The 24,425-nt window shown below is 41.7% G+C and overlaps 1 protein-coding gene across 6 annotated transcripts in view; it reads left to right on the top strand.

Annotated features, from left to right (window-relative positions):
• Positions 1-24,425, top strand: part of nuf2 (UF2 component of NDC80 kinetochore complex) — a 66,557-nt gene that overhangs the window by 12,781 nt on the left and 29,351 nt on the right. For 3 of the 6 annotated variants that reach the window (XM_069937816.1, XM_069937814.1, XM_069937815.1), the window contains 2 exons: positions 23,400-23,527; positions 24,150-24,224. In XM_069937816.1, the coding sequence (XP_069793917.1) occupies positions 23,405-23,527; positions 24,150-24,224 (198 nt within the window). In that variant the 5' untranslated portion in view covers positions 23,400-23,404. Of the gene's footprint in view, positions 1-23,399; positions 23,528-24,149; positions 24,225-24,425 lie in introns of those variants that run through there. The other 3 variants (XM_069937818.1, XM_069937817.1, XM_069937819.1) reach the window with 2 other exon arrangements.

The following is a 24,425-nucleotide window of genomic DNA, read 5'->3' on the forward strand; positions in this document are numbered from 1 at the left end:
CCTAGACCTGGATAACAGTTAACACGTTGGACTCTGCTATCCGACCAGACTATTTCACCATTCATAGACTGGATTGGAACTCAGATTCTGGGAAGGGGGCAATGTTTGCTTTTTCGTTGATACTGGGTGGTGCACAGACATTGGAGTTATGGCGACCCGCTTCACTGCCTTAGAACAAATCTCAATTAAATGCCAGCCCTTCTAACTACTCCAAGAGTTCTTTTCAGTGATTCTCACTGGAGTTTATATCCCTCTCCATGCTGATTACAAACAGGCACCTGCGGAGCTCCGTGATGTGGTCAGTAAACGAGACGGCCCACCCCTGCGCATGACAAATCTTTAACCAAGACTTTAACCAAGCCTGTAAGAAGAAAACCCCTGCCCAGCATTTAACCTGCTGTACCAGAGGTCCCAACCCTAACCCTAACATCACTGTTGCATCAAGATAGGAAGGCCTACCGTTTTTACCCTGAAACCACATTTTGTCAAGTCAGATCACCTGGCTGTGCTCCTTCTGCCTTCGTACAGACAGAGCCGAGAAAGAGAGGCTCCGGAGATTAGGACAGCAAGAAGGTGGACACAGGAGTCTGAAGAACAGTTACAGGACTTCCTCGAGTCAACAGATTGGGTGGTGTTCAAGGACTCAGCTGAGGATCTGAACGATTACACCTGGCCTGTCACAGACATGTATCATATCAGCTGTGGATGAGTATGTCCACATCAAATCATTCAGAATTTTCCCCAACCGGATACCTTGGCTGAACAATAAAATCTGGAACCTGGTGAGAGCCAGATCACAGGCAATGAAGTCCAGAGATCCAGATCAATACAGAAGGAGCAGGTATGACCTACGAAAAGCCATCTTCTGGGGGAAGTAGAGATTCGAACGAGAATGGAAACAGCAAAGGATACTTGTCAGCTGTGGCAGGGTCTAAATGGCATAACCTGCAACAAAACCAAATCTGATGCAGCATTAGACACCAAAGCTTCACTCCCAGAGGAACTCAAAGTCTTCACCCGATTTGACCACAGTAACATTGAAGAACCACCCCTTTGCACTCCCATGTCCTCCCGATGATCCTCTCCTGTCATATCCGAGGATGATGTGTGGGCTGCCTTCAGGATAGTGAATCTGGGGAAAGCATCTGGTTCAGACAGAGTATCTGGCCAAGTATTAAAATTCTGTGCTCACCAATTTGCCAATATATTCACAGATATCTTCAACATCTCACTCCGGCAGGGCATGGTACCCACCTGTTTCAAACAGGCGTCAATCGTACTGGTGCCAAGAAGAGTGTAGTAACCTGCCTTAGTGACTATCAACCATTAGCACTTACAACAACAACAATGAACTGTTTTAAAAGGTTGGTGTTGAAGCATATCAGCTCCTGTCTGAGAGGTGACAGGGATCCGTACTAATTCACCTATTGTAGCAACAGGTCTATGCAAGATGCTATGTCACTGGCTCAACACAAAGCCATGGACAGGAAAGAAGCATTCATCAGGATGCTCTTTATTGACCACATTTAACACCATCATCCCCTCAAAACTGATCAGCAAATGTGAACACCTGGGACTCAACACCCCACTGTACAATTGGATCCTGGATTTTGTCATTTCCAGACTACAATCAGTGAGGATTGGTAAGAACTTCTCTGCATTCTCCATCAGAACTGGAGCACAACAGGCTCTGTTCTTAACCTACTCCCGCTCTACTCACTTCACACCTACAACTGAGTGGCTCGGTACGACAATAACATAATCTACAAATTTGCCATGGTATGGGTTATATTAAAAAAAAGTGATGAGTCAGCTTACAGGAAGGAGATTAAAAACTAGGCTGAATGGTGCACCAACAATAATTACACTCTATGTCACCAAAACTAAGGAGCTAATTGTTAACTTCAAGAGGGGAAAACCAGTGGTGCATGATCCACTGATATTTGGGGGATCAGAGGTGGAGAGGGTGAGCAAATTTAAGTTCTTGGGATTCACTATCTTGGAGGATCTTTCATTGACCCAACACACCAATGGCATCGTGAAGAAAGCACGTTTATGCCTCTACTTCCACAAGAGTTTGTGGAGGTTTGGTATAACATTAGAATCCCTGGCACATTTCTACAGAGTTGTGGTGGAAAGTGTGCTGATCAGCTGCATCACGGTCTGGTATGGAGCCTAAAGCCCTCCAAAAGGTAGTGGACCCAGCCCAGGACATCACAGGCAAAACCCTCCCCACTATCGAGAGCAGCAGCAATCATCAAGGATGTACATCACCCTTCACACACTCTGTCCTCTCTACTACCACCAGGAAAAAGGTACAAGTGCCACAAGACTCGAACCATCAGGTTCAGGAACAGCTGTGTCCCCCCACCATCAGATTCCTCAACAAAAACTCAAGCGGGCTCATTTAAGAACTCTTACTTTTGCACTTTATTGATTTAAAAAAATTCTCTGTATTGCACAGTCAGTTTGTTTACATTTCTTTTTTCTATTTACATTTCTTTAATTATTTAATCTGAAATCTGTTTGCTGTTCCATTTTGGTTTGTGCTCTAGAAGTGTCTTGGGTTCTTGATTTGAACTCTGGTTTGAAGATTCTTTTGTGGATTTTCTCTCCCAATAGTGCTGGCTACTGTTGTGATTTGTAGATGTCCAAATACGAGTCGGGCAACGCGGAGAATTCTTCAGCAAAGTTAAACCTTTATTTGCAAGTAAAGGCTGGGGCAGTCAGAGAACAAATCATTGATCAAAACCCTCTGAACACAGCATGCATCCTCTTTTTATGTTAAATTCTAACCTTGTTCGATCAATCATGTCCTTTATCGTAACAGCATGCCAATCTTCAATTTGCCACCATTATTTCTCATTCCTTTATCTAATCATCCTTCAAACCACATTTTCCATGATATTCTGCCACCATTAACTTTTACCCATTCTCCCTATCCTGTATCCTTAGCATGTGATACATCATGTCTTGCCACCCTTATCTTTTGTCCTTGCTTTGAGTATAATTGTTCAAAGGTAAAAGTGAATAACTGAATTAACTGTATGTTAACTGAATTAATTGAATAATGAGTATATAGTAAATAATTATTGACAATGGTTGCATAATCCAAGTATATTATTGAAAGTAATAAAAAGTACTCATTTCCATACTACTTCTGTCCGACTTCTTGCCTTCGGAATTTGACTTTATATGGATATTTCATGACATTATTTGGATTAAACTTGTTCCTGCCTGGATTTAGTGATGTTTCAGAAACCCTTCCTCTGGATGCCTTGTGACATACTGAGTTTCTCCAGCTCGTTTTTATTGCATTTGACCCTGCTATCTGTTGACTTTCCTGATTAACTCTTTAATGACTTAGTGTCAATATTTTAATGATTGTGACTTTTCCCAAGTTGTTTGCAATAAAAATTAGTTTGGTTTGAATTAGCCAAGGTACACTCACACGGTTTTAAAATAGATAATGATTTGGATGTGCCCATTTGTTAGGGAATGAAGGATGCAAATTTGGGTTAGAAAGACATGGGAACCACAATTGCAGTGATGTAGGCATTTTAACCTTTTGAAAATTGCCTGTTTGGGTGAGACCAAAGCCAATAAGTAGGATGGGCAGTCTGACTATGTAACTGATTTGGGGCAGGGGGTGGGGGGGGGGCAGAATATATAAACTGGAGTTTAGAAATTTTATATTCTGTGTTGCTCTCATTCTGATGCCATTAGTTTATCAATAATCAAAATTAAATAAAAGAAAATGCTAAACCTGAATGTTAAATGTGTTTGTAAGATGATAGACATATCAATAATACAAAAAAATGAATTATTTTAAAATAGACATTAATAGTTGTGAATTATTTATTCAGGATGCTTGTATTGAGAAAAGAGATGGAAATGGGGAGTGTGAGTTGGATGATTAGTTCTAACAATGGATAACATAAGGAAATTATCTTGGCTTATCAAATGGAAAATAAAACCAGTGTTGTAAATTATAATAAGAGTTGAAAAAGCTCTATAGTTTGCAGTCACCTGTATTATTTAGAAAGGGGGGAAACAAAACTGAGGCATTGTGTAAAAGTTAACACAATAATCAAAGTAGCTTTATTATTGATGTAGACTGGGAAATCAATTGACAATAGTAGTTTGGATTAATTCATAGAGTATACTCAGGCTAGATTCCTGGAACATGTTGTTTGAAAACAAGCTCTGAATGAACTTGACATGTAATCGATCAACGTTGATTTGACAGTGAAGAAACTTTTGGCAGAAATGTTCTTCCTCCACCTTAATGCTGAACAGTAAACTACTTGCTTTGCTACATCTCTATTCATCTGGGTAGCATCTCTGTCGCTCTCTCTCTCTAGAAAACTGCTTATGAATGGCTTATCGTTGCTTTGTGAACAGCAAAGTTCTGAAGTGTGGCATCCTCCTCCACAAGGATATCAAGGTGTTGCATCTTGACGTATGGCTGTTATATTAAAAGCAAAAAGCTACACTCATACAGCAGAGATCAAGATGTGAAAATGTAGATTCAGACTTTGTGTGGTAATGATCTGTCTCCACCACAACTGACATCCACATAAGAAAGTGTGAGGGGGTTCATATTGAACCCAAGCAAGGAAAATACGAATGGTCTTCAGAGAATAGTGTGAAACACGAAAATCTGCAGATGCTGTGATTGTAGTAAAGGCACAGAAATGCTGGAGGAACTTAGCAAGTCTCGCAGTGTACATAGGAGGTAAAGATTATATAATCAATGTTTCAGGTCTGAAACATTGTGTAGTGAAAAGCAGGCAGGCGCCTGATTAAAAGGCTGGGGTGAAGGAAAGAGCAGGGGGAGGAGGCGAGGGAATGGGGCGGGGAAATGAAATTGGCGGCTCCTGAGAGGTCTCAGCTATTATGGCAGACAGAGCCAATGTGCTTAACTCCGATGTGCAGTTGACCACAAGGAGAGTACTGGATGCAGTACATGATCCCTGCAGATTAACAAGTTGCTGATTTCCTCCAGCATTTCTGTGTTTTCCAGAGAATAGCTCATAGCAATCTGATTTCATGTAACATGTTGCAGGAGCCTAGAGGTCATTTCTACCATGCTCCTTGATCATCACATCAATCAATGGGTTAGGGAGGCCTGACAGCATAGTTACCATTGCAACTTGTGTTTGCCTTGTCAAAAAGACCTCTCAATGAAGACACTCACTTGGTTCCTTTTGCTTGCTGCCAGATTGTAGCCTGCTGATGCTTGTCCGATCACCATCGAACAAATATAATTCTAAGATAATGATTTGTATCTGTAATGATGCCAGTGTCTGACCAGATGCACTTGCATATTCTCTTCACTTTTCTCTTCATATGCTTTCATTTTGGTATTACTTGGTTTCTTTGGCTGTGTAACGGCACTATGGCAGCACCACAACTCCCAGAAGGCATCAAACTGGCTATGTGACATCAGTGCGTGATAACATCACTGCGTGTCGGGCGCATGATTCTGGCTTTTAATAGGTTGTACGAGTTGTGAAGAGTAAATCTGTTTGATTCACTCAAAAAAATACCTTGCGTGGTTATTTCATCGTGACTACTGTGATTCCAGTGGCCACAATTGGTGACCCTGACAAGTCCAAAAGATGTATTTTAGGACAAACATGGACTCTACAGCCGTTGCTGTGAAGCTACCACCTTTTGGAACAGTTGAGCTTGAACTGTGGTTCCAACAGTTTCAGCTTTGACAAAGTCAAGTTGACACCACTCATCTCATCAGTGCTCTGGACCAGGCTGTCACTAAGAGGGTCGGCGACATCCTACGGGATCCACCACATACCAGCAAGTATGATGCTTTAAAAGCACTTTTATTACATGAATATGGTATCTCCTGTAGTGAAAGGGCAGCCAAACAGCTACATCTCGATGGGTTGGGAGACTGTGTCCCTTCAGAACGAATGGCTGTTCCTGGTATCTGGCGAAAGTCCCAATATGCTATTCAAGCAGCTCTTTTTAGAGCGAATGTCAGATGATATTAGGCTCTTGTTACCCAAGGGATGTAGCGGCTAAAAAGGACAGCAAGGAAAGACAAGTCTGCACAAATAACCCTTTCACTTTTTGACCCCGTGTGGCACTCTAGTGCTCTTAGCACATCACTCCCTACAAACAGACAATGCCCCAAAATGGGGAAGTAGCCTGTGGACATCTCGTCTTGATGTTATTATCACAAGCAGTGGGGAGTAAATACCCGCAAATCCCTTCCACCCTGCTCGTTTACAGGAAACGCCCAGGCCAACTGCTAGTAAGAGCTGTGGCTGTTGGCAAAAAACCTGCAAGTCTCCTGTATGTATGGGATCAGTTGTCCCAGTGAAAATTTCTGGTGGACATGGAATCAGAAGTTAGTGTATTTCTACCCACTGGTTTTGACACATGCCATTCTACCCCAGACCTGCAACTATGAGCAGTTAACAGTTCCAAAATTCCGACCTTTGGCACCAGGAAGATAAATGTGAAGTTTGAGAATCATATTTACACTTGGCCAAGTTTGAGAATCATCTTTACATTTAGCCAAGTTTGAGAATCCTGTTTACACTTGGCCATTCATTATTGCAGCAGTATCCTGACTTTTGCTTAGTGCAGGTTTTCTTTGGGCTCATTCACTCCTTGTCGACTTAAAAGGCTAATAGAGGAAACTACTTTTCAGACCATTCCTCTGGCAAATGCCTATATCTCTGCCCTGTGCCTCCAAATATTAAGTAAACCAGTAGATGAATTCTCAAAGCTGTTGGAAGATTTTCCTGAGATTACTACTCTCAAATTTTCTGCCTTGACTGCAAAGCATGGTTTTACTCACCACGTTTGTACTAAGGCCCCACCTATCCATGCTAAAATGGGTCGCTTACCTCCAGAGAAGCTGCGTTTAGCCAAGGAAGAGTTTGCCAAGATGGTGGAACTAGGCATTTCCATTACATATAGTCCCAAAACACAATGGAGGTTGGTGACCATGTGGAGATTAAAGGCAGCTTAACGGCACCACCATTCCAGATCGTTACTCAATACTTCATATTCGGGATTCCTTGGCAAATTTGCATGGAGCGAAAATCTTCTCCAAAATAGACTTGGTGTGTGGCTATCACCAAGTACGATTAGAGCCAGAAGACATTCCAAAAACAGCAATAATTACCCAGTTTGGGTTGATAGAATTTTTACAAATACCATTTGGATTAAAGATACTGCCGAATCATTTCAACAGGTGATGGATGCTTTAGGATGTGGTATGACCAATGTCTTCATTTATCTTGAAAACATTTTGGTGGCCAGTACAACCAAGGAGGAACATTTAGAACATCTTAGTGCACTTTTTATTCGTCTTCAAGAATTTGGTCTGACCATCAATCCAGAAAAATGTGTTTTTGGACAAACCCCTTGATTTCTTGGGGCATAGGGTTACTCCGGAAGGCGTGACCCTGCTGCCATCCAAAGTTGAGGGCATTACCAAATACACAAAACTTGCTATGGTTAAAAGCCTACATAAATTCTTGGGAATGGTAAATACTTATTGTCGGTTTCTTCCAGGAGCAGCCCATATCATGAAGCCTATTTTCGATTTACAGTCTGAAAATGCCAGAACAATCCATTGGACTGAAGAGGGAAACAATGCCTTCTTGAAGACAAAAGAATTGCTGACTCATGCCACTATGCTCAGTTACCCAGTTTTAAATGCATCTACAGATGGTTCCAATATGGTCGTAGGAGGTGCACTTCATCACTATGTCAATGGGCAATGGAAACCATTAGCATTCTTCAGCTGCCATCTTCGTGAAGCATAGAAGAAATACAGTGCTTTTCATAATGAACATTTGGCCATTTACTTGTTTATTCAACACTTCTGGGTTTTTTTTTGGAGGGCAGAGATTTTACTATGTACACTGACCACAAGCCCATAACATTTATGTTTTCCAAGATTGCAGAGCCCTGGTCAGCATGATGACAATAGCAACTATCATTCATTTCAGAATGTTCCACATATTTCCAGAAAAGGCAATGTAGTAGCTAATGCACTGTCTTGTTCTGCTCTTAAGGTTTGGTCTGTAAATCAAGGTATTGACTACATACCTTTGGGTGCAGCCCAAGAACATGACCATGAGACGAATGCTTATTGGACTGCAATCACGAACCTGCAATTGAAAAATGTCCAGTTTTGAGTTCATGGCAAACTACTCCTCTGTGATATATACCAACGCCCAGTAGTTCTGGCATCATGGAAACGTCGAGTATTCGACTCTGCATACTCTCACATCCATCGATTAGATCGACCGTTCTTGTGGTTTCCAACAGGTTCGTGTGGCACGGTTTTAAAAAAGACGTTGCACAAATGGCCAGGTCCTGCATTGCCTGCCAGAAAGCAAATGTTCAGCGGCATAGCATACTAAGGCACCTCTGCAGTCCTTCCCAGCAGTTACTCATCATTTCCCTCATACAAATGCCTATCATGCCCAGGCTAATGGAATGGTGGAAAGATTTCATCAACATCTCAAGTTGGCCTTGATGGCTCTGTTAGACAGCCTGAACTGGACTGATGAGTTGCCTTGAGTATTACTGGGCATGAGAACACCACCAAAGGAGGACCTCCAAGGTTCATCTGTGGAGCTCATGTACAGCACACTGTTAGTCATCCCAGGAGAGTTCGTCCCCTACCATTCCAACTCCAATGATAATCCTAAGGAACTGTTGACCAGGTTAAGGGAGACTGTAGGAAAATTTACCCCTTTACAACCATCTTCACAAGGAGAACACTTTTCCTTTGTGCCCGAATACTTCAAAAAGTGCGAATACATCTTCGTCTGTAGGCCAACGGTTGATCTACCTTTGCAGACGCCTTACGAAGGACCTTATAGGATACTCAAACAAATTAAGTCGATCTGGATTTTGGACATTGAAGGGAAGCCACGGTCTTTCACTATTGACAGGCTTAAACCAGCTTATGTGGACAAGACTTCCCCACTGCAGCAGCCAACAGCCTGTCTCAGAGGTGACCACCTAAAAGACAAACAAACCTGTCTGCCGGTTCTGAAGGTGGGGGTGGGGGGGGCATGAGGCTGGTGTGCTGCGCTATGGCGGCACTACAACTCCCAGAAGGCATTGAACTGGCTAAGACGTCAGTGCGTGATGGCGACAGTGCTTGTCAGGCGCATGATTCAGGATGTTAAAAGTTTGTGTGGGTTCTTAAGAGTAAATCCGTTTGATTCACTCAAAACACCTTGCGTGGTTATTTCATCATGTCACTATGGTTCCAGTAGCCACAGCTGCATCTCACAATTTTGCTGGTCTCCTTCCTCCACTTACCCTTCCATCTCATCTTATAAATGTGGTATTTCAGGCCTACATTCTTGCTTTGGAGAGACAAAACAAGCAATAGTAGAAACTTTTGTATCTTCTTTGATATTATTTGTTAGTTTACTTTCTTTTAAGTAATATTACCTATCATAAATAGAATGGAAAATAGTAATCAAACTTAATGAATTAACATACAGAATATGAATCATAAGCTAATTGTAAAGAGTAATGTATACTTTAATCATATTAATAATTAAAAACTAACTAAGGAGCTCTGGTTCATATTCTATATAAAGCATATACTATATACCTATATAAAGTCACCTCTTCTATATATAGTTTTTTGTTTGTTAATCAGATTTTTCTCATTGCAAAAGTTTGCACGTCTTGGGAGCGTGCAATTCAGCAAGGTCTGGATAACCAGTGAATGATTATCTGGCAAAGGAACACCAACACATTCCATTTGTTAGAACCACAGAACATTACAGCACAGATACAAGTCCCTTTGGCCCTTTTAGTCTGTGCCAAACCATTTTTTTTGCCTCATCCCATTGACCTGCACCCAATCCATAGCCCTCCATATCTCTCCCATCCATATACCTTTCCAAATTCTTCATAAACGTAAAATTGAGTCTGCATTCACCACTTCAGCTGGCAACTCCTTCCACACTCCCACCACTCTCTGTCTGGAGAAGTTCCCCTCATGTTCCCCCTAAACTTTTTTCCCCTTTCACCCTTAACCCATGTCCTCTGGTTTGTATCTCATCTTTCCTCAGTGGAAAAAAGCCTAACCACATTTACTCTGTCTATCCCCCTCATAATTTTAAATACCTCTATCAAATCTCCTCTCAGCCTTCTACGCTCCAGGGTGCTCCTAATCTGTTTTACCTTTTCCTGTTAATCAGTTCTGGAAGTCCAGGCAATATCCTAGTAAATGTTCTCTGCACTCTTTCAATCTTATTGATATCTTTCCTGTAGTTGGGTTTTTCAAAACTGCACACACTACTCAAAATATTGCCTCACCAAAGTCTTACACAACCTTACCATAACATCCCAGCACCTATACTCAATACTTTGATTTATGAAGGCCAATATGCCAAAAGCTCTCTTTACAACACAATACACCTGTGACACCACTTTCAGGGAATTATGTATCTGTATTCCAGGTCCCTCTGTTTTGCCACACTCTTCCGTATCCTACCATTTACCGTGTATGTCCTTTCTTGGTTTCTTTTCAAAATCCAACACTCACACTTGTCTGCATTAAATGCCATCTGCCATTTTTCAGCCCACTTTTCCAGATGGTCCAGATCCCTCTGCAAACTTTGAAAACCATCTTCGCTGTTCACATCTCTCATTTCTTCTAAATCAGATCCCCAATATCCCTCCAAAACCAAGGTTCCCTTTGCCTTTAATCCTGACAGGAACATACAAACTCTAATCTCAAAATTTCACCTTTGAAGTTCTTCCACTTACCTCACACATCCTTGCCCGAAAACAACTTATCCCAGTCCATGCATTCAAGATCCTTTCTCATTTCCTCAAAATTGGTCTTTGTCCAATCTAGAATCCCAACCCAAGGCCCACACCTATCCTTCTCCATAATTAACTTGAAACTAACTAGACCCAAAATGCTCCCCTACACATACCTCTGTCACCTGTCCTGTTTCATTCACTAATAGGAAATCCAATATTGCACTCTCTCTAATTGGTACATCTATATTGATTTAGAAAATGTTCCTAAACACATTTGACAGACTCCAAGCCATCTACCCCTCTTAAAGTATGGGAGTCCTAGTCAATATGTGGAAAGTTAAAATCTCCTACTATCACAATCTTGCAGCTATCTGCTATCTCCCTGCAGACTTGCTCCTCCAATTCTCGTTAACTATTGGGCGATCTATAATAGAACTATGAGTGTAATTGTATCTTTCTTATTCTTCAGCTCCATCCACATAGCCTCAGTAGACGAGTCATCTGGTCTGTCCTGCCTGAGCACAGCTGTGATATTTTCCCTGACACTCCTCCCCCTTTCATCATCCCTCATTCTATCTCGTCTGAAGCAATGGAACCCCAGGACATTGAGCTGTCAGTCCTGCCCCTCCTACAACCAAGCTTCGTGAATGGCCACAATGTCATAATTCCATATGCTAATCCACACTCTAAGCTTGTCTGACTTTCCTACAATACTTTGTATTGAAATAGGTGCATCTGAGAACATTTCCACCACATACAGCCTGTTGACTTCTAACGGTGCATGTAATTTTCAAATCATCTTTTCCCTCTTCTACTGCTCTATCTGCTCTGGTACTCTGGTTTCCATCCCCCCGCAAATCTAGTTTAAATCCCCCGGAGCAACACTAGCAAACCTTCCTGCAAGGATATTAGTTCCCCTCTAGTTCAGATGTAAACTTTCCTGTCGAAACAGGTCCCACCTTCCCTGGAAGAGAGCCCAATGATCAAGAAACCTGAAGCCCTCCCTCCTACACCTTGTCTTTAGCCACATGTTAAGCTGCATTACCCTCCTATTTCTAACCTCACTAGCAATCCTGAGATTATAACTCTGGGGGTCCTGTCCTTCAGCCTGGCACTAACTCCCTGACCTCTCCTTGCAGGACCTTCTCACCCTTTCTACTCATGTCATTGATTCCTACAAGGACCATGACAACTGGCTGCTCCCCCTCCCTCCTGAGAATGCCATGAACTGAATCTGTGATATCTCAGACCCTGGCACCAGGAGGTAACATAATATCTGGGATGCTTGATACCTCTTACTTGCCCCCTAACTATGGAATCTCATCACTACAGTTTGCCTCTTCTCCTTTCTTCCCTTCTTAGCCACAGGATCAGACTCTGGGCCAGAGACCTGATCACTGTGGCTTGTTCCTGGTAGGTCATTTCCCTCTCTTCCCCCCCCCCCCCAACAGAATCCAAAATGGTATACTTGTTTTTTTTTTCGAACAATAATCATGGCTTTTATTAGCAGAAACTCATGGTACAATAATGAAAGACAATAGCTCTAATCTGGTCCAATCTGGTTTTTCCCTTGTTTGATAAAAATCTGATAGGTTTCTTAATTGTGCTGCTCTATAACAATTCTTAAAGTTTGTTACTTGTAAGCCTCCTTGTTTGTACCATTCTGTTAATTTATCTAGTGCTATCCTCGGTTTCCCCCCCTTTCCATAAGAATTTCCTTATTATTTTCTTTAGCTCCTTGAAGAATTTCTCTGTTAGGTGAATTGGTAATGATTGAAATAGGTATTATATCATTGGGAAGATATTCATTTTAATACAGTTTACCCTTCCTATCAGTGTTAGTGGTAAGTCTTTCCAATGCTCTAAGTTATCTTGTAATTTCTTCATTAATGACTGACAATTTAGTTTGTATAGATGGCCTAGATTATTATCTAGTTATATACCTAGGTATCGAATTGCTTGTGTTTGCCATCTAAATGGTGATTCTTTCTTAAACTTTGTGAAATCCACATTATTCATTGGCATTGCTTCACTTTTATTTGTGTTGATTTTGTACCCCGATACTTCTCCATATTCCTTCAATTTCTTTTTTTTTAAATTTTTTTATTTTTCACACCATAAATCACATTAGCCATGATATACACTATTTCTTTTTCACACATATACAGTGACTTTTTCTCCCCCCCTCCCCCTCCTCCCAAGCCACCCCCCCCACCCCCCCTCTCATCCATTTTAGGTATACAATCTAGGTTGCATTAAGCCAGTAAGACAATGTTGTCATTCAACAAAATTACACCAGGAATTCTACTGAGTCCATTCTTTTCTTTCCTTCTCCTTCCATCAACTTAGGTAATGTTTGTCCCCGGTAGGTTTTCGCTATTGTATTTAATGTAAGGCTCCTATACTTGTTCGAATATTTCAATATTATTTCTTAACCTATATGTTATTTTTTCTAATGGAATACATTTATTCATTTAAATTTAGTAGTTTCTTCCTTTTTAATTTGGTTATGTATTCCATTAATATTTAAAGACATATAGTTCAGCGTAGCCCTTTTATATTTTGTTTATCTTCTCTTTCCGTTTTTCCATCATTACCTTTCCTCCTTTTCCATTTCTGTTTTCTTATTTTCAACTCTTTATAAGACAACATTTCTACAACATCCAACATTTTCCTTATTCTCCTATTTCTATCTTATTTATCCCCAATCTCCCCTTCACCTCCTGAGTTGTCCTTTATCCCTTGTCGGACAACCACATCTCCCCTCTCCATTTGGATTTGCGAATCCACTCGCAAGCATCAACTGATTTTGCAGTGACCGCTATTTCCCCCCACCCCGCCTCCCCCAGAAAAGATTTCACTTTTCATATGTCACAAAGGTCACTCTTTTAATTCCCTCCTTATTCTCTCTATTCCATTACCTTCCCTTATTAATTCTTGTCTATACTATCTATATTTTCCTCTAAGTACAGATACATTCATGTATGCTCATTGTCTCTATTCACTCTTATACCTCTTTACCCGCATACATATCAATCGTGATCATTTTTACTCTCATTACCCGTCTTCATCCCTCAGTCTATTTTTGTCTTTACCCACATACATATCAATCGTGATCATTTTTACTCTCATTACCCGTCTTCCTCCCTCAGTCTATTTTTGTAATTGTTCTGCAAATTTTCGTGCTTCTTCTGGATCCGAGAATAGTCTGTTTTGTTGTCTTGGAATAAATATTTTCAATACCGCTGGATGCTTTAGTATAAATTTATACCCTTTCTTCCATAAAATCACCTTTGCTGTATTGAACTCTTTTCTCTTCTTTAGGAGTTCAAAACTTATATCTGGATAAATGAAGATTTTTTGCCCTTTATACTCCAGTGGTTTGTTGCCCTCTCTTACTTTTTCCATTGTCTTCTCCAGTACCTTTTCTCTTGTAGTATATCTTAGGAATTTTACTACAATAGATCTTGGTTTTTGTTGTGGTTGTGGTTTAGAGGCCAATACTCTATGTGCCCTTTCTATTTCCATTTCTTGCTGTAGTTCTGGACATCCTAGGGTCTTAGGGATCCACTCTTTTATAAACTCCCTCATATTCTTGCCTTCTTCATCTTCCTTAAGGCCCACTATCTTTACGTTATTTCTTCTGTTATGGTTTTCCATTGTATCTATTTTTTGAGCTAGTAGTTCTTGTGTCTCTTTAGTTTTTTTATTAGATTTCTCCAATTTCTTTTTTAAGTCTTCTACCTCCATTTCTGCTGCTACTGCCCGCTCTTCCATCTTGTCCATTTTCTTTCCCATTTCTGTTAAGGTCATCTCCATTTTATTTATTTTCTCTTCTGTGTTGTTTATTCTTTTTCTTAAATCCTTAAATTCCTGTGTTTGCCATTCTTTAAATGACTCCATGTATCCTTTAATAAGAGCAAGTATATCCTTTACCTTGCCTTTCTTTTCTTCTTCTATTTCCCTGTACTCTTCCTCTTCCTCTTCTTCTTCCTCTGGGTTGACCATCTGTTGTTTCTTTGGTGCCCTTTCCTCCTCTTCTTTCTTGTTTCTATTGTCTTCTGTGGTCTCTTCTTGCTGCAGGTGTTCTGCAGCTGTCGTTGCCGGCTGTGGAGATCGACTCCCCAGCTGGTCCCCCCTCCCGTCGGTGTGTTTTTTTTCATGCGCAGTTGCGCACTTTTACTCGGCTCTGCGAGCCATTTTTGTAGTCCGTTATTTACCGACCTGAGGGAGCGGGTTTCTCTCTCCGCAGCGGGCCTCTTCGGACAGGTAAGGCCTTCACCTTTTTCCTCCTTTGTCTTCTCTTCCTCTCTTCTTACCGTTGCTTTCGATTTTTCTTTTTTTGTCGCCATCTTCTTTCCACCTTTATACTCACTTTTCTGTAACTTTTATTTCTGTGCCTTTGTGTTTTCCTTTGTTTTTCCCGACTTTTCTGGAGAGGGCTGGAGTTCACCGTCCGGCCACTACTCCATCACGTGACTCCCCCTACTCCATCACGTGACTCCCCATTCCTTCAATTTCTTATGTAATTCTTTCATTGATATTTCTGGTTCTGTTAAGTATACTATGACATCATCTGCAAATAGTCTGATTTTATATTCCTTCTCTTTTATTTTTATCCCTCTTATTTTATTTTCTGTTCTTATCAGTTCTGCCAGTGGTTCTATAGCTAACGTGAACAGTGAGGGAGATAGTGGACATCCCAGCCTAGTTGATCTGCATAATTTAAATTGATTTGATATATATCCATTTACTGTCACCTTCGCCAATGATCCTTTATATAATGCTTTAATCCAATAATATATTTCTCTGGTAGGTTGAACCTCTGTAGTACTTTGAATAAATAATTCCATTCTACCCTGTCAAAGACTTTCTCTGCGTCTAAGGCAACCGCCACTGTTGGCGTCTTGTTTCCTTGTACTGCATGGATTAAGTTAATGAACTTACAGATATTGTCTGTTGTTCGTCTTTTCTTAATAAATCCAGTTTGATCTAGTTTTACTATTTTTGGTACACAGTTGGCCAATCTGTTTGCTAATAGTTTAGCTAAGATCTTATAATCTGTGTTAAGTAGAGATGTTGGTCTATACGATGCTAGTGTTAGTCGATCTTTCCCCATCTTTGGTATTACTGTAATTATTGTTGTTTTGCATGAATCTGGCATGTTTTGTGTTTCTTCAGTCTGGTTCATTACTTCCAGGAGAGAAGGAATCAATAAGTCTTTAAATGTTTTATAGAATTCTATTGAAAGTCCATCCTCTCCCAACGTTTTATTGTTCGGTAGTTTTTCTAATATATCCTGTATTTCCTCTATTTCAAATGGTTTTATTAATTTATTTTGCTCCTCTTCTTGCAATTTCGGTAGTTCAGTTTTAGCTAGAAACTCATCTATTTTGTCTACTTTTCCTTCGTTCTCAGTTCGATTATAGTTGCTTGTAGAATTCCTTGAAATTTTCATTGATCTCCGTTGGATTATATGTAATTTGTTTGTCCTTTTTCCTTGATGCCAATACCGTTCTTTTAGTTTGTTCTGTCATAAGCTGCCAAGCTAGTATTTTATGCGTTTTTTTCTCCTAGCTCATAATACTTCTGTTTTGTCTTCATTATGTTCTTCTCCACCTTATGTTTGTAGTGTTTCATATTTTAGTTTTTTGTCCGCCAATTCTCTTTTTTTTGTTGTATCTTTGTTGTATATTGCTTATTCTTTTTCTGTTCTTGCTATTTCCCTTTCCAGCTGTTCTATTTCCCGATTGTAGTCCTTTTTCATCTTAGTTACATAACTTGTTATCTGGCCTCTGATGAACGCTTTCATTGCATCCCATAGTAGAAACTTATATTTCACTGATTCTGTATTTATTTCAAAGTACATTTTAATTTGTCGCTCAATGAATTCTCTAAAATCCTGTCTTTTAAGTAGCATGAAGTTTAATCTTCGTCTGTACGTTCTCGGTGGGATGTCCTCCAGCTCTATTGCTAATAACAGGGGTGAGTGATCTGATAACAATCTAGCTTTATATTCCATTTTCCTAACTCTCCCTTGGATGTGGGCTGATAACAGGAACAGGTCTATCCTTGAGTATGTTTTATGTCTACCTGAATAATATGAGTATTCCTTCTCCTTTAGGTGTTGTCTCCTCCATATATCCATAAGTTGCATTTCCTGCATTGATTTAACCATAAATTTGGTTACTTTCTTCTTTCTGCTAGTCTTTTTCCCACTTTTATCCATCTTTGAGTCCAAATTAAGCTTAAAGTCCCCTCCTATCAGTATATTCCCCTGCATATCTGAAATCTTCAAAAAGATATCTTGCATAAATTTTTGATCCTCTTCTTGCAATTTCGGTAGTTCAATTTTAATGAAGATCCTCTTCATTAGGTGAAATTTCTTCCACATTGAGCAAATTCCAAAATTCTGAATATATCTGACACTTTATCATTACATACCTCCCTGCTGGATCTATTATTTCCTCTATTTTGATTGGTACATTTTTATTGATTAATATAGCTACTCCTCTGGCTTTTGAATTATATGATGCTGCCGTTATGTGCCCTACCCAGTCTCTCCTTAATTTCTTGTGTTCCACTTCAGTTAGATGTGTTTCTTGCACAAACGCCATATCAATTTTTTCTTTCTTCAGTAAATTTAATAGCCTCTTCCTTTTGATTTGGTTATGTATTCCATTAATATTTATAGTCATATAGTTCAACATGGGCATTTCATAAATTGTTTACCTCTCCTTTCCGCTTCCTCATCACCACCTTTCCTCCTTATCCATTTCTGTTTTCTTTTTTTGAAAGCACTGTAAGACAACACTTCTAAAACATAAAATATTTCCACTATTCCCATATCTAAAATTCCCTTAACCCCAAATGCCCCCCCATCCCCCTCTGAGTTGCCCCTTATCCCTTGCCGGGCAACCACATCTCCCCTCTCCATTTGGATTGCAAACCCGCTCGCAAGCGTCAACTGATTTTGCAGTGACTTTTATTCACCCCCACCCAGCCCCCTCTAGAAAAGACTAAGATCTTCACATATAACAAAGCTCACCCTCTTAATCCCCCCTTTACTTCCTTTCTTCCCCTTCTTAGTTCTTACTTGACAATTTTCATATAAAGAAGAAAACTAATATATGTCATTCTTGTTCTTGTTGTATCTCTTCATCTCTCTGTCTGTTTTGCAGGCGTTCTGCAAATTTTCGTGCTTTCTCCGGATCCGAGAACAGTCTGCTTTGCTCTGGGATAACTATTTTAAGCGCCGCTGGATATCTTAACATAAATTTATAGCCTTTCTTCCATTGAATCGATTTTGCTGCGTTAAACTCTTTCCTCTTCTTCAGGATCAATTGTTTTGCATTTTGACACGCTTTCCTGATCATGCAAGGAGCATTTGGGATTGGTTTACTTTTCTTTGTAGTGAACAGAGTTCTGCAGACACTGCGATTATAGTAAAAACACAGAAATTCTGGAGGAACTCAGCAGATCAGTCAGCATCCTTGAAGAAAGGCTCAAGCCCAAAATGTTGGTACATATCTTTCTCTCCTATGGATGCTGCAAGACCTGCATCTCAGTTTTTACCTCTCCTTGGTTCTGGTTTCAGAATTTGTGTAGTTTTATTCAGTGGTATCTTTGCTATTATATCGGAGTGGCCTTCTCCTATGCAAGTTTCTTACCCGGGCTGGAGGGCCCTGCCTCCCCTCCTAGGTCGGACCATACTGCCCGGACCGGGGCCGCCGCTGCTTTCCCTGTGCCCGGACCAGGGCCGCCACCTCCTTCTTTCTGCCTGGACCGGGGCCTCTGCCTGCTTCGCTCTGCCGAGGCCGGGGCCACCACCTCTCCCTCGCTTCTACCCAGACCGGGGCCTCCGCCTGCCTCACTCGACCGAGGCCGGGGCCGCCGCCTCCCCCTCGCTTCTGCCCGGACTGGGGCCTCTGCCTGCCTCACTCGACCAAGGCCAGGGCCGCCGCCTCCCCTTTGCTCTTGCCCGGATCGGGGCCGCCGCCACCTACCTTCTGCCCGGACCGGGGCCGGGGCCGCCACTGCTTTCCCTGTGCCCAGACAGGGGCAGGACCTCGCTGCCACATCCCAGCTTGCGTGGCCACGGCACACACACGAACCATGGGTGTAAAGGGTGGGGCCAGTACTGCGCACACTGCACTCCACCTAAAAGCTCCTGTGCGCAGGCCCGAGGACATGTCCAAGTCCTCCCCCTCCACGTCCTCCCCCTCAAAAGATGATTACAAACTCAAGCTAGCATGCTGGAACATCAGAACCATGCTAGACAAGTCTGACAACCACCGACCTGAATGTCGGTCTGCCCTCATCGCACATGAACTCCTCAGACTTGACATTGACATAGCCGCTCTCAGTGAAGTCTGCCTTGCAGATGTAGGCAGCCTCCAAGAACGCGGCGCGGGCTACACACTCTACTGGTCTGACAAGCCTATGGATGAACGACGCCTATCTGGTGTAGGCTTCATGGTCAAGAACTCCATTGCCTCCAAACTCGAAAATCTACCGACAGGCCACTCGGACCGGATTATGTCCATGTGACTCCCCCTTCAAAACAAGCGTCGCATCACCCTCATCAGTGTCTATGCTCCAACCCTCCAGGCGGAACAAGCAGAAAAAGACAAGTTCTACACTGATCTGCGCAACCTCATTCAACGCACCCCTACAGCCGACAAGATTGTCATCCTTGGCGACTTCAACGCTCGTGTCGGCAAAGACTCAGAAACCTGGCCAGGAATCCTGGGCAAGCATGGTGTTGGCAAGTGCAACGACAATGGGCGCCTCCTGTTGGAGCTCTGCGCAGAACAGCAGCTTGTCATTACAAACACCCTTTTTCAGCAGAGGGACAGCCTGAAGACTACCTGGATGCATCCCCGATCCAATCACTGGCACCTCCTGGACTACGTCCTGGTGCGAGAAAGAGACAAACGAGATGTGCTCCACACCAGGGTCATGCCCAGCGTGGAATGCCACACTGACCACCGGCTGGTTTGCTGCAAGCTCAACCTTCACTTCAAGCCAAAGTCCATGAACAGTAAAGCCCCCAGAAAGAGGTTCAATGTTGGACACCTGCAGTCAGACGAAGTGAGAGGAAACTTCCAGGCAAACCTCAAAGCAAAGCTCGAGGATGCAATCCGCCTCACGGACTCGTCCCCTGAAACCCTCTGGGATCAGCTGAAGACTACCATACTGCAATCCACTGAAGAGGTACTGGGCTTCACCTCCAGGAAAAACAAGGACTGGTTCGACGAAAACAACCAGGAAATCCAGGAGCTGCTGGCAAAGAAGCGAGCTGCCCACCAGGCTCACCTTACAAAGCCGTCCTGGCCAGAGAAGAAACAAGCCTTCCATCGCGCATGCAGCCATTTTCAGCGCAAACTCCGCAAGATCCAAAATGAGTGGTGGACTAGCCTTGCCAAACGAACCCAGCTCAGTGCGGACATTGGCGACTTCAGGGGTTTTTACGAGGCTCTAAAGGCTGTGTACGGCCCCTCATCCCAAGTCCAAAGCCCGCTGCACAGCTCAGACGGCAAAGTCCTCCTCAGCGACAAGATCTCCATCCTCAGCCGATGGTCAGAACACTTCCAATCTCTTTTCAGTGCCAATCGCTCAGTCCTGCTCCAACTCCCTCAACAGCCCCTAAAGCTAGAGCTGGATGAGGTCCTCACCTGGGAAGAGACATATAAGGCAATTGAACAACTGAAAAGTGGCAAAGCAGCAGGTATGGATGGAATCCCCCCAGAGGTCTGGAAGGCTGGCGGCAAAACTCTGCATGCCAAACTGCATGAGTTTTTCAAGCTCTGCTGGGACCAAGGAAAGCTGCCTCAGGACCTTCGTGATGCCATCATCATCACCCTGTACAAAAACAAAGGCGACAAATCAGACTGCTCAAATTACAGGGGAATCACGCTGCTCTCCATTGCAGGCAAAATCTTCGCTAGGATTCTCCTAAATAGAATAATGCCTAGTGTTGCCGAGAATGTTCTCCCAGAATCATAGTGTGGCTTTTGTGCAAACAGAGGAACTACTGACATGGTCTTTGCCCTCAGACAGCTCCAAGAAAAGTACAGAGAACAAAACAAAGGACTCTACATCACCTTTGTTGACCTCACCAAAGCCTTCGACACCGTGAATAGGAAAGGCCTTTGGCAAATACTAGAGCGCCTCGGATGCCCCCCAAAGTTCCTCAACATGGTTATCCAACTGCACGAAAACCAACAAGGTCGGGTCAGATACAGCAATGAGCTCTCTGAACCCTTCTCCATTAACAATGGTGTGAAGCAAGGCTGCGTTCTCGCACCAACCCTCTTTTCAATCTTCTTCAGTATGATGCTGAAACAAGCCATGAAAGACCTCAAAAATGAAGACGCTGTTTACATCCAGTACCGCACGGATGGCAGTCTCTTCAATCTGAGGCGCCAGCAAGCTCACACCAAGACACAAGAGCAACTTGTCCGTGAACTACTCTTTGCAGATGATGCCGCTTTAGTTGCCCACTCAGAGCCAGCTCTTCAGTGCTTGATGTCCTGTTTTGCGGAAACTGCCAAAATGTTTGGCCTGGAAGTCAGCCTGAAGAAAACTGAGGTCCACCATCAGCCAGGTCCCCACCATGACTACCAGCCCCCTCACATCCCCAACGGGCACATAAAACTCAAAACGGTCAACCAGTTTACCTATCTCGGCTGCACCATTTCATCGGATGCAAGGATCGACAACGAGATAGACAACAGACTCGCCAAGGCAAATAGCGCCTTTGGAAGATTACACAAAAGAGTCTGGAAAAACAACCAACTGAAAAACCTCACAAAGATTAGCGTATACAGAGCCGTTGTCATACCCACATTCCTGTTTGGCTCCGAATCATGGGTCCTCTACCGGCATCACCTACGGCTCCTAGAACGCTTCCACCAGCGTTGTCTCCACTCCATCCTCAACATTCATTGGAGCGACTTCATCCCTAACATCGAAGTACTCGAGATGGCAGAGGCCGACAGCATCGAATCCACGCTGCTGAAGATCCAACTGCGCTGAGTAGGTCACGTCTCCAGAATGGAGGACCATCGCCTTCCCAAGATCGTGTTATATGGCGAGCTCTCCACTGGCCATCGTGACAGAGGTGCACCAAAGAAAAGGTACAAGGACTGCCTAAAGAAATCTCTTGGTGCCTGCCGCATTGACCACCCCCAGTGGGCTGATCTCGCCTCAAACCGTGCATCTTGGCGCCTCACAGTTCATCGGGCAGCAACCTCCTTTGAAGAAGACCGCAGAGCCCACCTCACTGTCAAAAGACAAAGGAGGAAAAACCCAACACCCAACCCCAACCAACCAATTTTCCCTTGCAACCGCTGCAACCGTGTCTGCCTGTCCCGCATCGGACTTGTCAGCCACAAACGAGCCTGCAGCTGACGTGGACATTTACCCCTCCTTAAATCTTCGTCTGCGAAGCCAAGCCAAAGAGAGAGATCTTTGCTAGGATGATTTTCCATGACGGAGCTAATTTCTTGCACAACATATTTTGTTTATTATTTATATATTTATATATATATATATATATATATATATATATATATATAGATATCATACAATGTTGAACAATTTGCAAGTGCTCTCACTGGTATATCCCTGAAACAAATCTAGAATGCCTCCAATTTCAACTTTTATTTTGTTCTGGCTTCAATGTCTTCAGAATATCTTATCTCTCTCGTTCTCTCATTTATACCCCGTTCTTACCACAGCCTCTCTCCCTCCTCTCCCTTTCTCTCTCTCTTTTCTGTGGGTATCTCTCTCAGAGTAATTTAAGATAGTTAGTTTGAATCCCCTTCCTGCAGGAATCCTAGTGACTGCGCCACTTATGTTTGGAGACCATGAGCATCGTTTTACAGACATTATTTCACATGTATACAGGCATCCGTCTCCACTTCTATCCAACTCTGAAATCTACTTCTATAAGCACGTACATATATGCAGATAATCAAACAAGCTTTGACAGAATATGGGATTAGAGTATGGAATAAACCATTGCAATCCACATCTGGACATTTATTACAAATTTTTGAGGTTAAAAAATTATTTTTGTCTAATTGCAAGAAAAATGCACCATTGACAACTGCTAACATCCTTGATTACAGTTAAAGCTACAACTTGGTTTCCAAATTTTATGTTTTGCTGACCACAAATAGTCAAGTGTATGTGTTGTATTAAAATAGGCTGTTGGCCTAAATTTCTACATGAAATTTCTTCCGCAATAAAAAGCATTAAATTAAGATTCAATTTGGATTTTTCTTAATGTACATCTTTGGTATCAGCCCTCGATTTGGCTTCCTTTTTTTAAGTTGGTATCTCATCTCTTGTGAAATGTTTGAATATTTTACAGATGTAATAATTGTTAAAGAATGCCAGATAGAATTAAAATTCCTTTTAATGATTTCTTGAAAAATTTAAAAAATATTCAATGTTTTATAGAATTGTCTTTAGTGAATTTACTTGTGTGGTCAAAAGAATGTGAAACTATTAAATGTAATCTTAAATATAATTCAGAAAAATTGACCCTTTAGTTGGGAAATTAATTAAGGCTAAGAAAACATCTCTTTTCTTAACAGTTCAAATGGAGGGGGAAAACAGATGTCCTTTTCCTATTTTGAAATTTGATTACATCATAAATTATTGTCGCAAACACATTTTAAGTGGACAAGAAGCCAACAACTTCACAAAAGCTGACATATCAAAGGTAAGCATTTTTTTTGTCCTTTATCAAGTCACCTCCATGCACAAGTGCATTCAGTTGTAAGGCCAAACAATGTAGAACATATACTTTTTGTGGCATTGTGTTGCTTTACAGCTGAAAGGATGTGTCTATATCAGCAATCAAAATCTTCACTAATTCATTTCAATGCTAATTTTTGTATACCATAGTAAACATAGAAACATAGAAGATAGGAGCAGGAGTGGGTCATTCGACCCTTCGAGCCTGCTCCGCCATTCAACGAGATCATGGCTGATCTTAAAGTTCAGTAAATGTTGTAAATAAATTTTCAATTTCTCTCTGAAATCAAATTGTTTTTGTTTCTGAAGGCATTCATGCATCTTAACATTTAAAACATTATAAACTACACTATGAGCTGGAGGTCAAGATGCCTCAGATTTCCTTTGTTGTATAATGTGAACTGGGTTGAAGAATTGGAAGTGTTTTGATTGTGTTCTATTGAATCACATTGATTAATAAATAATAGACATTTTGAATTCGTATTTGAAAAATACTATTGTGTTAATACTGTCTTTGCTTTAAATGATCATAATTCAAATTGATTGCACTGTATGAATGGGACTTTAATTTTTTTTCTTTCAATTAGCCAGAAGCTGTGCAGCGCTTGTATGTGAGAGTTCTACAGCGCATCTTTGATACACGACCAGATTGCATTTGTATGGTTAGTAAAATTTAAAAAGTATGAATCCAATGTATTTTATGTTCTTTGCTCTACATATGTACTAACCATTATACGTTGGTAATATTCAGTGTAGTCTCGTTTTTCAGCGTGTTAGGTAAAAATTGCTAACTACATGAATTGGGCATTGTTCACAATACAACGACTTGATTATGAATATATTATTAACTCCCACTTAAATGT

The sequence above is a fragment of the Narcine bancroftii genome, chromosome 5 (assembly GCF_036971445.1).
Source record: "Narcine bancroftii isolate sNarBan1 chromosome 5, sNarBan1.hap1, whole genome shotgun sequence".
Classification (NCBI taxonomy): Eukaryota; Metazoa; Chordata; class Chondrichthyes; order Torpediniformes; family Narcinidae; genus Narcine; species Narcine bancroftii.